Source organism: Crocuta crocuta, unplaced genomic scaffold, assembly GCF_008692635.1.
Source record: "Crocuta crocuta isolate KB4526 unplaced genomic scaffold, BGI_CrCroc_1.0 scaffold886, whole genome shotgun sequence".
Classification (NCBI taxonomy): domain Eukaryota; kingdom Metazoa; phylum Chordata; class Mammalia; order Carnivora; family Hyaenidae; genus Crocuta; species Crocuta crocuta.
In genome coordinates, this window is record NW_027530624.1 from 85,378 (window position 1) to 100,731 (window position 15,354).

At 42.7% G+C, this 15,354-nt stretch overlaps 1 protein-coding gene across 1 annotated transcript; it reads left to right on the forward strand.

Moving 5' to 3' along the window:
* The first annotated feature begins 929 nt into the window (after positions 1 to 929).
* CXCL17 (C-X-C motif chemokine ligand 17) lies at positions 930 to 11,941 on the forward strand. The gene is made up of 4 exons (XM_077768135.1): positions 930 to 1,008; positions 9,004 to 9,084; positions 9,707 to 9,808; positions 11,844 to 11,941. Exons 1-4 carry the CDS (start codon positions 930 to 932, stop codon positions 11,939 to 11,941), a joined length of 360 nt encoding a protein of 119 aa, XP_077624261.1.
* The last annotated feature ends 3,413 nt before the right edge of the window (positions 11,942 to 15,354 follow it).

Below are 15,354 nucleotides of genomic sequence, written 5' to 3' on the forward strand. Positions count from 1 at the left end.
CTTTCTTTGAGCACATTTCCTAAAGTGTCTGAAACGGGTCAAGTTTAGTAAGCGCTGATGTTCCGTAACCCTTAGTGGTTATTCTAAGTAGTATTAGTTTCTTCCCTCCTTGGGCTGTTTCCAAATAAGCTCTGGAATCAAGAACCCCAAGAGCCTGGGCAAACATGCTTTAAAGGCTCCTTCCCCTCCTGTGGTTCCCATTTTCTCAACTTCTCTTGGTCTTGAAGCCCCGGGGAATTTCCCACCAATCCAGTTCCCTGTACTTCAAGCTGCAGCAACTAAGCCACAGGCACCTTCCTGATGAAGATCAAGGAGGCCCAGTTTGACCCGCTGCTTCAGGGGCAATGTTTTGAGCAAGGGAGAAACAGCGTCTCCTCTAGTCCCCTCCCACCTGACTTCTGTGGCCACAGAATTGGGAGGGAATTGTAAACAGAGTAAAGACAGACAACTTCTCGAGCAACAATACTGTTGTGCATACTGTGCCAAGCTGGGGGTCCAGGGGACAGAGGGGAAATAGACCATGTCATCCTCTTTTCTTGCAACCCTTAGTATTCGCTAAGCTAGAAAGCATTACCAAACGATATAAGGAAATTCAAAGAGCAAAAAGACTCGGGAAAGAAATCATAACATACTGGGGGTTAGGGAGGCGGGAAGGAGGAGGGAAGGAAACCAGTATTGTGGCCAAGTTATCAGTCACCTTCTTGTGTTCTTAAGAATGCTTCATTTCTTTTGTTTGCCGAGTTTTTCCTCCCAGATTCCTGTAAACCTGTTACCTAACAAGGTCAGCGTCACTTAGGTGTTCTCGCCCTCTAATGGGAACACTGGCCAGGGATTAAAACCCAGACCGCCATCCCAAGAAGTCAGGAGCCTCCAACTAGGAACCTTCCACACTCTCTTCAGGTGACCTTACAGCAGCATCAACAATCGCAATGAGAATTCTAATCTCTTCCCTCCTTCTGTTGCTGCCACTAATGCTGATGCCCATGGTCTCTAGCAGCCCAAATCCAGGTAATAAGATTAATTTTCTATAAAGGGGAAACGGGGGTGGGGGTGAGAAAATGTGGCAAAACAGAAAAGAAAACGTGGCCAAGAAAAACAAAACATGCATTAAAATGTAGCCCCTTCCAGCCATAGGGATTTGGGGCAAATTAGCCTCCTCATCTACAAAAAGGAGAAAACTATACTTACATCCAAAGAGTGTTGTGAGAGTGAAATGAGAGAGTGAATATCAAAACGTCTGACACTGTAGCTAGTGAAATGCATATATATATATATATATATATGCTTGCTCAATAAAGATTCGCTCCCTGGGGCACCTGGGTGGCTCAGTCGGTTAAGCATCCGACTTCAGCTCAGGTCATAATCTCACAGCTAGTGAGTTTGAGCCCTGCAACAGGCTCTGCGCTGACAGCTCAGAGCCTGGAGCCTGAAGCTTGCTTTGGATTCTGTGTCTCCTCTCTCTCTCTCCCCCTCCCCAACTCTTGCTCTGTCTCTCTCTCAAAAATTTAAAAAAAAAAAAAAATTGAAAGATTTGCTCCCAGGGCGCCTGGGTGGCTCAGTTGGTTGGATGGTCGACTTCAGCTCAGGTCATGACCTCACTGTTTGTGGGTTCAAACCTCACGTCGGACTCTGTGCTGACAGATCAGAGCCTGGAGTCTGCTTCAGATTCTGTGTCTCCCCCTCTCTCTGTCCCTCCCCTGCTCACACTGTTTCTCTCTCTCTGCCAAAAATGAATAAATGTTAAAAAAAAAATTTTTTTTTAAAAAGATTTGCTCCCTTACCTTCTCCCACTAATCCCTTTCCAGAAGAGCCAGTCTTGGTGATGGTGATGTTTGTGGAAGATGAGAAGTCCTTGCTTGTATTCTTTATAGTGCACTAGCCATGCCACCAGCAATTTTCAATGTTACTTAATGATAAAGTAATAAACTAGAAAAATCGTATTACCAGATAGCATTCATATTGGAAGTTTTAGCCATACTAAGCTCATCTCTTGGGAAGCAGCCCTTAGGTTAAGTGCTCCAAATCGGCTCCAGCTTTCACTACATTTCAAGTGGCCTAGCTCTTAGCAGAACAAACCTGCAGAAGAAAGCTCATTCCATATATGTTTCTACTCAAGAGAACCACATCCCCAAGGGTTACTTTGAGATAAGATAGCTTTGCTGCATATTTATCAACTTGGTCCTTAAAATCAGAAGTTCACCTCAGTCCACCCCTATTTCAAACTTTCCCTCCCTTGTAGAGAGAGCTCTCTGGAAGGTGCTGGGCCCCCCAGCACTAGGGTCTAGACCACCAGTCTGGAAGGGAAGGCTTTTCCATCATTGCAATAGACACCAAGGCTGGAATCCTCAGTCTCGATTCAAACTTTAACCACAAGCTGCCTTTCCAATCCACCCCTCTACTCACTAACAAGTTCTTTGTGCTCCACCTAAACTAGACTATTGACTGTTCCCTGAACAGGTCTTGTGCCTTCCTACTAGTTTGACTTTGCTCAGAATCCACCTCCCCCTCACAGCCTCCCTGATTCCTCTCAAGACCAGATGTGAGCCCTCTGTCCTGTGAACGTTCTTAGCCCAAAATTGACTCTCTCTTTGCACTTGTCACATTCTGTCTTATACTGAAGATGTTGGTGTGCCTTTCCCAACTTCACCCCCTGCCCTTCTAGACTGTGACCTCCTTGGTGGCACAATCTGGTATTGTCTCCATATCCGTCACACTATCCAGCACAGTATTTAGTAAATATTTGCTAAGTGAAAGAATAAAATGCTCATGGCGCACCTAGCTGGCTTGGTCAGAGGAGCATGCAACTCTTGATCTCGAGGTCGTGAGCTTAAGCCCCACACTGGATGCAGAGATTACTTAAACAAATAAAATGTAAAAACAAAAAAGAATAACATGCTCAGGTTTCTAAGTTCAAAATGTTCCCCTTTAAAGCCTCTACGCCTGGATTTGATAGCAGGTCTGTTGACATTTGGGGCTGGACGGTGCTTTAGGGCAGGGTGTTATTTTGTGTTCCAGGGTGTAGGGTGCTATTCTGTGCATTGTAAGATGTTTGGTACCATCTGTATGGTCTCTGCCAACTAGATGACACGAACAGCCTCTTCATCTCTGTCCCCAGTTAAGAGAGCCAGAGTTAACTCCAGACATTTCCAAATGTCCCCTGGAGGGGAAAACCACTCCCCAGTTGAGAACCACTGCTCTATAGCAACAGTTGTCAAACCTCGCCATGTTCAGACTTACTTGGACCTGTAGACTCAGCCTTGAAGCCCAGGAAACCTAGATCCAAATCTTGGCTCCACCACTTATTTTGAACCCTGGACAAGCTGCTTCACTTTTTGAAGCCTATTTTATCATCTTAAAATGAGTGAAATGTCACTTATAACATATCGTTGTTGTGAATATTATCTATAATACCTAGCAAGGATTCAATAAATGGACTGAGTAAAATTCCTACAGTAACTCCTAAAGCACAGTGGCAATGAATTTGGGGAAAGCTCACTGTGCCACCAGGTGGCACTATTACAGGCACATCTGGCTCAAATTTGTGTATCCCAGCCAAGCAGTTTTGCCTTGCCCAAGTCTGGCTAGAGGAAATGACACCTCCCACCTTCCCCCACCGCCAAAAAAATGCTCAAAATAAAATCTGATCTGACTTTATCTCTTAAAATAACTACATATATGTACAGTGTGTTTTTCACAGAGAGGGAAGAGAACAGATAAGAATATATGAAAATGTTAGGAAACAAATCACTTATAATAATAGATTAATTACTTCTAATTATGAACTATAAAATTACCTACAATAATAGCCGAAATTTATTAAGCAATCCTACGTAGCAGGTAATGTTTAAGCACTTCACACACATTACCTCATTGTGTCCTCACAGAAATCCAATGTATTTTTTAATTAACTTTTCATTTTTCAGACTTAAGAAAAATGCTGTAAAAATCATCAGAGTTCCGATATATGCTTCATCCAGTTTTTTTAATAACATCTTACATCACCATAATATGATCAAAACCAGGAAATAAGCATTGATATAATACTATTAATTAATGTACTAATATTTAGATTTTGCTAATCGTCCCATTAATGTCTTTTTTGGTCCAGAATCCAATGCAAGATGCTAGACTAAATAAAGTTATCAAATTTCCTTAATTTCCCCCGAATTACGGGAGTTTCTCAGCCTTCCTTGTCTTTCATGATTTTGACAGTAAGAGGAGTACTGGTCAGTTAATTTGTAGAAAGTCCTTCAAGTTAGGTTTGTTTGAAGTTTCTTCTTGATTAAATTCAGATTACACATTTCTGGCAAGAATATCACAGAAGTAATATGTGCCTTCTCCATGCATCACATTAGATGGCCCATTATACTGATAATTCCCAACTACTGATGTTAATTTTGAATACTTGCTTAAAGTGATGTCCACCAGGTTTCTCTACTGGAAAGTTACTCTTTTTCCCATTGTAATTAATAAGTATCTTGTGGAGAGATACTTTAAGACTATGCAAATAGCCTGTTTCTTATCATACTTTTGCCCATTAATTTTTAAAATCCACTGATGATTCCCATTTTCAACAAGTGTTACTATGTTATTAGTCAAATGCTGATTTCCCATTGCCATCATTCCTTCCACATTTATTAACTGGGATTCTACTATAAGAAAAAGCTGCTCCAGGCGCTTGGGTGGCTCACTCAGTTGAGCGTCCAACTCTTGGTTTTGGCACAGGCCACGATCTCACGGTACCTGGGGATCGAGCCCCACATCTGGCTCTGTACTGATAGTGCAGAGTTTTCTTGGGATTCTCTCTCTCTCACACACACACAAAATAAACAAACTTTTTTTTTTTAAAAGCTGTTCCGTCTCGGGGCGCCTGGGTGGCTTAGTCGGTTGAGCGTCCGACTTTCGCTTAGGTCATGATCTCGCGGTTCGTGGGTTCGAGCCCCGCGTCGGGCTCTATGCTGACTGCCAGCTCAGAGCCTGGAGCCTGTTTCAGAGTCTGTGACTCCCTCTCTCTCTGACCCTCCCCTGCTCATGCTGTCTCTCTCTCTCCTATAAATAAATAAAAATATTTAAAAAAACAAAAAAAAACAAAAAAAACCATAAAAAAATAAAATAAAATAAAAGCTGTTCCGTCTCTCCCATTTATTTATTGAATTTTTAATTTATTTTTTAATGTTTATTTTTGAGAAAGAGACTGGGAAAGGAGTAGAGAGGGAGGGAGACAGAGGATCCAAAGCAGGTTCTGTGCTGACAGCAGAGACCCCAATGGGAGGCTTGAAGTCACTAACCATGAGATCATGACCTGAGCCAAAGTCAGAGGCTTAACCGACTGAGCCACCAAGGCGCCCCTTGAATTCTTTATTTATATGAATAAAGACTCATGGATTATAATCCATTACTATCATTATTTATTATGTTGTTCATATTGTCTCAAAATGGGCCATGGAGACCTCCTTCAAGTAGACTTCTGTTTCTTTTTGACATAGCATTTTTTAGCAGTTATGGGCTTTCTGATACCACAAGATATTCCAGGCTTACCTTGTACTTTCCTGGCCCACCTTGCAATCAGCCATTTCTCCAAGGAACCCTGGTTCCTTTCACTGAAGAATGGTACTCACAAACCATGGGCACTAAGGTATTGTCCATGGCTACTAGGTGCCAGTGCTTCTAGGCCCTCTAGTGGGCAAAGCTAGGAAAAAGATGCATGTGTCCACACACACTAGTGGACTAGTATTAACCCCATTTTACAAATTAGGTAAATGAGTCATAGGAGTTAGGCAACTTGTCCAAAATCATAAAGCTAATATGTAGTGGAACTGGGAAGTCAAAATAATGACAGACCTACCACAAGTCCTAACAAGTATAAGTGACTTTTCACATACAGGTCAGCAGAAAACAACAAACCTAACATTCTAGCACATACACTCTCTTTGGGACTGAATGATAGAAGTCCACAATAGTAACCACCATAATAATTGTTATATACTGAACACCTACTTGGGCACTGGGCATCGGGCACCCCTAGTAGCTCATTTATTCCTAACTGCAAGGTGGATACTACTCTCCTCATTTTACAAACCAGAGAACCAACGATTTACAAACCAGAGAACCAAAGAAGCCGTGTTAAGTGACAGAGAAAGTTGTTGATCCCAGGTCATGTAAAATTCATGCTTATTCAACTATATCAGTATTTTCCAAAATTGATTTTAGGTAGGACATAAATTAGCTTTTACTTTAATCATTATATGCTTATGTTAATGCATGTTAGAAAAAAAACCTACATATGTACCAAATCCATAATCTCACAGATAATATTGCATAGGATGAGGCTGTTTTGTAAATTAAATGTATTTCAAGAAAACGTATGAAGTAAATAATAGTAGAGGTGGTACAAGCTACAGCAAAAATTATAAAGGTGATCCAGAAATGCCTGATGTTTGGGAGACAATACCATAGTAATGTGCAGCTTCATTTTAAGTCACACCGTGGAATTAGGATTCTAAAGGCTACAGAAAGAACAACAGACTAAGAAACTTGGACCTGGGTTTTAGTTTCAGATGTGTCACCATTACCTTTGTGAATTTGGGCATTTCATTTGCTCTCTCTGGGCCTCAGTTTCCTCATCCGAAAAAAAAAAAAAAAAGCAGACAGTGATTTGGTTAATTCACGCAACCCTTTTAAAAGCAACAGAGTAGGGGCACCTGGGTGGCTTAGTTGGTTAAGCGTCCGACTTTCGCTTAGGTCATGATCTCGCGGTTCGTGGGTTCGATCCCCGCGTCGGGCACTGTGCTGACTGCCAGCTCAGAGCCTGGAGCCTGTTTCAGTCTGTGACTCCCTCTCTCTCTGACCCTCCCCTGCTCACGCTGTCTTTCTCTCTCTCCTAGAAATAAATAAAAAATATTAAAAAAAAAAAAAAGAAACTGAGTAATAATATCAGGAAATATAAAACTGTTCTTAACTTTTGACCCAGTAATTCCACTTTGGGAAATCTTGCCCAAGACAAAAATCTAACATTTGGAAAACAGTTACAAACAGAAAGTAATTGTCAATATCCAAAAATAAACAATCTGAATATTCAGCAATGGACAAAGAGTTAAATAATTTGGAGCACATACACTTGTTGGGAACGTTATGCAGTCATTAAAAATGTCTATGATGGGGGGTGCCTGGCTGGCTCAGTCAGTGAAGCATGTGACTCTTGATCTCGGGGTCGTGAGTTCAAGCCCCACGTTGGGTGTAGAGATTACTTTTTTAAAAAGTTAATAAAAATGTCCATGATGAAGATGACATAGCAACACATTTATAAGGTGAACTAAAAAACCGTGTCCACATACTATGGTTATCACTGTATAAAGAAAATCGTATGTAGGAAACACACCAAAATACAACCAGATGGTAAGAGTAAAGATTTCTTTATTTGTACTTCCAAATTGTCTCTAATATAGGTATATTACATTTAGACCGGAAAAACTTCTCAATAAAGGGATTCAACTAAATAATCTCCAAGATTCCTTCTGGCTTTAATATTCTGTGGCTTTCCTCTGGGACTACAAGTAGAGGTCAAGATAGTAAAATATTAGAAAAGTTGAGATGACAGGGGCTATGTTTCCCTGTTTAAATTATTTTAACAGCATGCAAAAACAGCACATGAGAACATTTGGAAACTAGCACTTGGGGAAATGATGCAACACATTCCATCTGTGTGGCAGAAAGGGCACAAGTCTGGGAAAGAGACCTGGATTGAACCAGATGATCTCTGAAGGCCTTTTCTAGACAACTTGTTCATTCACTCATTAAACATTTACCAAGTGCCTGCCATGTTCAGCTGTATGTAGCTGAATGACTACTGAGCCATTGGTTCAGAGTCTAGTGTGGAAGAAAGATTTTTAGTTTGCTAGGGCAACCATAACAAAATGGCACAGAATGGGTGGCTTAAGCAACAGAAATTTATTTCCTCACAGTTCTGGAGGCTGGAAGTCCAAGATCAAGGTGTCAACAAATTTAGTTTCTTCTGAGGCCTTTCTCCTTGCTCACAGATGGCCACCTTCTTGCTATACCCTCACATGATCTTTCCTCTGTGCACATACATCTTTGGTGTCTCTTTGCCCAAATCTCTTCTTCTTATAAGGATTCCAGTTTGACTGAATTAGGACCCACCATAATGACCTCATTTTAACTCAATCCTCTCTAAAGGTTCTATCTTCAAATACAGTCATATTGAGGTACTGGGGGTTAGGGCTTCAACGTGAATTGGAGGAGAGGGGACACAATTCAGTCGACAACAGATTTCAAACAACAAACTATATGTATAACTGTACATTAAGAGAGCTGGATTCAGATAGAGCGGGAAACCATGGAAGGCATAATTAATTCTTACAGGAAATATCAGAAACTACTATATAGACAAGCATCATCTGGCCCCAGTTCTAGCTCCAGAATCTCAAGTCTATAATCCATCAGCCTTGATAGTCATAAAAATATTTTAGGTATCACAAATTGGGAATAAGACAGCATCAGGTGATAAGACAGACCTGACTAGAGGCCAAAAAAGGAATGGACTTGTTCCAGAGGCACAAAGGTAAATACCATTCTCTTATAGTTGAACTGGGATTATGGATTCAAAAACAGGGAATTTGAAGGTCAGGTGAAGATCCTGACTAGTCTATAGAATAATCTGCTCTTTGTTCTCATTCCTTAAGTCATGAGAATTTTAATGCGGGTTGGGGTGGGCAGTATTGTCAGTTGTTGATTAACGCCCACCTTTTGTCCTTTTTTCCATTCAGAAGCCATTCTTTTTCCACCTACCTCCAGCTAAGCCCTTCTCTATGCCAGATTTTAAACCTCAATTCCTTTTCCATTTAAAATAGTCCTCTCTCCAGGTACCCTACAACCCTGACTAAAAAGGAAAGGAAAAATTGCACTAGGTAGCACAATGCTGGGGGACCATTTCTGTTGGCCCCTTCCCTTTCCAGTGCCTGGAAATGACCAGTTTCCTTCCACCAGGGGTCGCCAGAGGCCATCGGGACCAACGCCAGGCTCCTAGGAGGTGGCTCCTTGAAGGCGGCCAAGAATGTGAGTGCAAAGGTCAGTATCAACAATAGCAGTACACAGTTACAATCAGGCTCTCTGAGTCCCCCTGACGCCAATGCAGATGTCTTCCAGGATGACTTCACCCTCTGCCCTCGCCACCAGCCTACTGCATGCAGTACCAACTCTTGTCTTCTTCCTGAGTCTCAGGCAAGAGCTGGACCCCCAAGGTCCTGGGGGGAACTGGCTGAATCTCTGGCTGCCATTTCCCCCTTACAATTTTCCCCAAGAACCCAGGGCTGCCTTCCAAAAACTACCTGGATCTTATTTTTGACCTTGTTTTATTCATAAAATCAAATAAAGAAATCAGAGAGGCAAATGCTTGGCCAAGGCAGACACCTAGATCTTTTCTTCATTTTTTGGTCTCCTTAAGGATATCCTGATGCCTCCTCCAAACCTGCCACCAAATTCTTGCCAATACAGGTCAGGCAAAACAACTCAGAAATTCTGGTGTTCACATAACTGGGTATCTCTACTGTTCTGTGTTGACCTTTTTCCCCTGCTCCTACTCCAGTATGACAAACTGGAAGGCAAGGAAGATGGCAAGTAAAGCCCTGCCCTACTCTCTACTCTTAAACACATTAACCTTACCATCTAAGCAGCAGCCATGTTATTTCAGACTGGTTCCTGAGAGCTCCTAGAAGAAAACTCATGACAGTGCCTGAGCTGCCAAAGAAGCAGTGTCCCTGTGACCATTTCAAGGGCAGTGTGAAGAGAACCAGTAAGTTTCAAAAGAATGACCTTCCTTAAACCAGAGTCTCTCTGTGGAATCAGCTAGGCCTGAAGCAGGGGTTGAGAATAGACAAGAGAAGTGAAATGAAGACCAAGATAATCACACCTCTCAGCCCTTTCTACTTAGTATCAACTCGTGGGGAAATAGGAAGAGGAAGGAAAGCAGAATACAATTTTCCTAATACTAGAAAGGTTCAACCAAGTTCTTAGATTCTGGAAGCCTATTGCTTATCAAAGTGGAGGGAGATGGGGCTACTGGAGACCTGGTCATCGATCACTGATCTCTGAAGATGACACCAGTATCAGTGTCAAATAGAACTTGATTCCTCCCTTGAGCAGTTTTTAATGCCATATAAAAGGTAAACTGGCAAATTAAACTGATTAATATTATGATATTATCAAGGATGAGATAAATCAGAATCCTTATCACTGCTCTTAGAAATAAAATACAACTTGGTAATACCTATCAAAAATTTAAATGTGTGTACCTCTTAACCCAGTAATCTCACTTCAAGAAATCTCCAGCATAGAATACTAGCATGAATACTCAAAGATATACACACAAGAATATTAATTAGAGCAGTATTTGTACTGACAAATTGATAGAAATAAAAAATATTCATCAAAAGCAAATTGGGCAATTTGGTAATTGTCAAAAAATAATGAGGTAAATCGTTATGTGTTGATCAGAGAGATATCCACAATATACAAAGTGAAAAAGAGATATTCCCTACTTCACACGATTCACAAAAATAAATTGTAAATACATCAAAGATCTAAATTTGAAAGACAAATTTATAAGGGAATATGAGAGAATATATTCATTTATCTTGGGGTTTGAAAGGATTTCTTTAAACAAGATAAAGGATAAGCCATAAAAGAAAAGATTAATAAATCAGATTTCATTGAAATTAAGAAATTTGGTCATCAAAAGAATGAAATGACAATCGAAAAGTAGATGGTATTTGCAGCATATAAAACTGACAAGGGGATTAATATTCAGAATATATAAAGAATTCAGATAGCAAGGAAAGGAAGTCAGGCAACACTACAAATAGGCAAAAGACTTGAATAGGCATTTCAGAGACAGGGAAATCTGATCATTGGAAAAATGCAAATTAAAACCACACAGATACTGCTATACATCATCAGATTGACAAAAATTTTAAATTCCTACAATACCAAGTACTGACAAAGAGTAGGAAAGAGAAACTCCCATATCCTGCTAACAGGAGTAATTAATTGGTAAATCACTTTGAAAAAGTGCTGGCAGTTATCTACTAAAGTTTAAGTTCTTTGACCAAGAAATTCCATTCCCAGATATATGCTCAAAAGGAATGTGTTCTTATATACACCAGGATATATGTACAAGAATTTTATAGCAGCATTGCTCATAACTACTCCAAACCAAAAATTGACCAATAGGGGCATCTGGGTGGCCCAGCTGGTTAAGCTTCTGATCCTTGATCTGAGCTCAGGTCTTGATCTCAAGGTTGTAAGTTCAACCCTGCATTGGTCTCCACACTGGGTGTGAAGCCCACTTGAAAAAAAAAAAAAAAGAAAGAAAGAAACTGACCAATGAATAAATAAATGGTGGTATATTTGAATATCATATATCAGTGAAAATGAACACATAACAATGTAAATGAATCTTACAAATATAACACTGAGTTAAAAAAAAACAAGAAAATAGTTATAGTATGATTTCATATATATAAATTTCAAAAATTTGTTCAAAAAAAAACAAAATTAGGGGCGCCTGGGTGGGTCAGTTGGTTCAGCGTCTGATTTCCACTCAGGTCATGATCTCACGGTTCGTGGGTTCAAGCCCCACTTTGGGCTCTGTGCTGACAGCTCAGGGCCTGGAGCCTTCTTGGGATTCTGTTTGCCACTCTCTCTGCTCCTCCCCCACTTGTGCACACACACACTCTCTCTCTCTCAAAAATCAATAAACATTTTTTAAAACTTAGAAAAAAATTAAAATGTTTAAATATTTTTAACATTAGTCTTTATTTTAACCCTAGGGCACCAAAGGCACCACAGGAAGCCAAAGAAGCACTCCAGAGCCTGCCAGCAATTTCTCAAACGATGTCAGCTAGAAAGCTTTGCTCTGCCTTTATAGGAGCCCCGAGGGTCCACTCTCCCAATGAAATGGTCACAGTGCGGAAGGCAGTGAGTGCATCTAGAGGATGTTCTCTCACTTGCAGGTCTCCCTCCCTGTCCCCACTCGTGTTCTCACAAAGTATTTTCCCCAAGATTACTGCTCCCTCTAGTGTCCTCTCTTGATAGTCTTTTCCTGTGCCCTACCCACGCTCCCCAACCCATTCCCTGGGCTTAACCTTAATTACCTGAAAGAAACCTGGAAACCCCAGTTTTTTAGCTGGTTCCAAATGACTCTAAATATAACCAGGCAAGTAGCAAACAGAAGCCAATAAATATTTTGAAATGCAATAAGTCAAATCATTTCTTTCAAATGGGGTCTGGCAGCTCATTCAATCCCATTTTAGCCTGTTTACTGCAAAGTCTACCCAGATTCTACACACACTTCCCCCCACCACCAGCCTCATTCTCCTCCTCTCCACTGCCCAACATTTTATTCTTTTATTCATTCAACAAACCTTTTTGGGGTAAGAGCTAGGTGGGGCCAAGAAAGCAGGTATAGCAGGGCACCTGAGTGGCTCTGTCAGCTAAGGATCCGACTCTTGGTTTTGTCTTTTTTTTTTTTTTTAATTCCTGAAAGAGAGAGAGAGCGTGAACAGGGGAGATACAGAATCTGAAACAGGCTCCAGACTCCGAGCTAGCTGTCAGCACAGAGCTCAACGCAGGGCTCCAACCTATGAACTGTGAGATCATGACCTGAGCCAAAGGCGGACGCTTACCGACTGAGCCACCCAGACGCACCCAACTCTTGGTTTTGTCTCAGGTCTTGATCTCACGGTTCGTGAGTTCAAGCCCCATGTCAGGCTCTGTGCTGACAGTGTGGAGCTTGCTTGGGATTCTGTGTCTCCCTCTCTCTCTGCCCCTCCCCCACTTGCTCTCTAGCTCTGTCTCAAGTATAAATAAACATTTTTTAAAAAGGTAGGTATAGGGCCGCCTGGGTGGCTTAGTCGGTTAAGCGTCCGACTTTCGCTTAGGTCATGATCTCTTGGTTCATGGGTTTGAGCCCCGCGTCAGGCTCTGTGCTGCCTGCTCGCTCAGAGCCTGGAGCCTATTTCAGAATCTGTATCTCCCTCTCTCTCTGACCCTCCCCTGCTCACGCTGTCTCTCTCTCTCTCTCCTAGAAATAAATAAAAATATTTTTTAAAAAAAAGGTAGGTATAGCAATAAATCAGACATGATCTTACTAAAGATAACATAGATTAAAAAACAAGAAAAACAACAACCCTTGCATAGTTTCCCAGCACATAGAATGCCTTTAGTATTTATGATCACTCATATTATCATCATTAGCATTAATGGTCAGTGTACCCTGTAAGTTTCCATCTAGTACAGGAGACATATATGCATAGCCATAGTTCAAGGCTAGAGACCTGGTGTGGAAGATCTCAGATGACATTGAAAACGGCTTCAAGTTGTAAAAATGGGAGGGTGTCATTTTTTTTTTTTTAACATGGGAATGTAATGATCACAGCAGTAACATAAGGATGTTAAACCGGCAGCCATTTTAAAGAATGAATAAAGAAAAAAAAGATTATTTCAACAGTATAAGGGCCTCCCCTATGACCCTTTCCTGAAACATCAGAAGTGAAAGGGAAAAGAAAAAAAGGAACACTCATCCACAATCTGGTTTCTGTCATCCCAGTTAAAACAAAGGACTAAGTTGGGATACCTTAAGAGAAAAGAAAAACATTTTAACTGAGTGGTAAGTGGGGCGGGGTCCTATTTATGACACAAGAGGGCAAGCCCCTCCCCTCTGGTAAGAGACTGCTGGGGCACACAGCCTCCCCCTGTTCCTACCTAATCCCGCCCCCCACAGCAGGAGGCACAGAAGGGCATCACTTGGCACAGGAGTGGAGGTCAGCAGTGCCACTTGCCAACTGCCTTAAAAAAGAAGACCAGGGATGCAAGAATGAAGGAGTGGAATCCAAAGGGAAGTGCCATCATGAGGAATCAATGAGGAATCTGTGACAAGACAAGACTGGGGGACCCAGAAGGATGAAACCTGGAAAATCAACATCTCCCGAAAGGGAAATAACAACAGCAGAGCCAGGTTCTAAATCAGGATCTAGTCCTGACCAGGAACGTAAGCCACCCCAGACACCTGTCACCCAGCCAGAGCCCGAGCCAAAAGCAACAGCCACAGCCCAGCCAGAATCTAAGACTCCTCAGGAACCCAGTACTGAACAGTACCCTGCTCCACAGCAAAGACCCCTCACTCAAAAGGAGCCCCTTGCCCAACATGAAGCTGAAGCACAGCAGGAACCTAGCATCCAGCAAAATTCGGCTTTGCAGCGGGAACTTCTTGCCCCCCAGGAGCCTGTACCACAGCAGTCACCTTCCATTCATAGGGTGCCCTTCACTCCACAGCAAGGTGCCTCACAGCAGGGACCTGGGCCACGAAAAGAATCTGAAACTCAACAGGAGGCAGAATTGAGCGAGGCACAGGTAGCCAAGCCAGGACCTACTCCAGTTGAGCAACCCCCAGAGCAAGAAGAAGTTGGATCAACACCTCCAGCCCAGCCTACGCCTGGGCCCAAAAATGAATCACCTGCCTACACTGAGTCTACATCCCAAGAGACACCCCAACAGTCAGACCCTACAGACCAGCCGACAGCTCCAGCCCAAGAAGCCAGATCCCCAGAGAGATCTTCAACCGACTGGGGATTTCTACCAAAACTGCACCAACTACCCACACAGCAACCAGCCTCAGAATTGAGGACATTTTTTGACTGGGTCACTGACTTTGACTTAGAATCCGGTTTAGGGGGCCCAGTACAGAGCAATCTCCCAGCCAAGAGACATGGCACAGCGGCCCAGGGAATGAAGCTGACCTTCAAGGGGAAGCATGAAGTAGCATCAGGATGTGGTGGGAAATCGGCACACGGGAAGAAAACCACCAGCCAGAACCCCAGACACTACAGGAACACAGGTGAGTTTGAGGCCCGAGGAACTAGAGCCTCCCAGGGACGGTCAAGAGTAACCAAGGGCCTCCAGTACGTCCGGTTGGTTCAGAGGGTCCCTCAAAAGTCCTCCCAAAGATCAAGAGACCCCAGCCCCTATAGACGAGGAAGCTTAGGCTCGAGGTGCAAAGGCCCTTGCAGGAGGCGGGGCAGGTGGGAAGCGACAAAGCCAGGCTGTGACTTCTTCCCCTGCACTAGGCTACCTCCCCACGGAGGATTCAGGATTCGGGAGGAAATGGGACAGACGCGGAACAGGGCTCTGGGCTAGGGGCCCGGAGACGGAGGAGCTGCCTCCCTGCCCCTATTCATCCATCGGTCCCCAAACTCACAGCCCTGAGGCCCCCCGCCACCCCGCGCTGCACTTGGACTCTTACCCCCAGGGCCTTTCCACGCCCGCCAGGTGGGAAATCCCGGC

What these genes read in the sequence shown, in the direction of transcription:
- CXCL17 (XM_077768135.1), top strand. Translation starts at nt 930, where the DNA reads ATGAGAATTCTAATCTCTTCCCTCCTTCTGTTGCTGCCACTAATGCTG. An exon ending in CTCTAGCAGCCCAAATCCAG is followed by an intron (nt 1,009 to 9,003) that starts GTAATAAGATTA and finishes TCCTTCCACCAG; the next exon opens with GGGTCGCCAGAGGCCATCGG. An exon ending in CCAAGAATGTGAGTGCAAAG is followed by an intron (nt 9,085 to 9,706) that starts GTCAGTATCAAC and finishes ATGTTATTTCAG; the next exon opens with ACTGGTTCCTGAGAGCTCCT.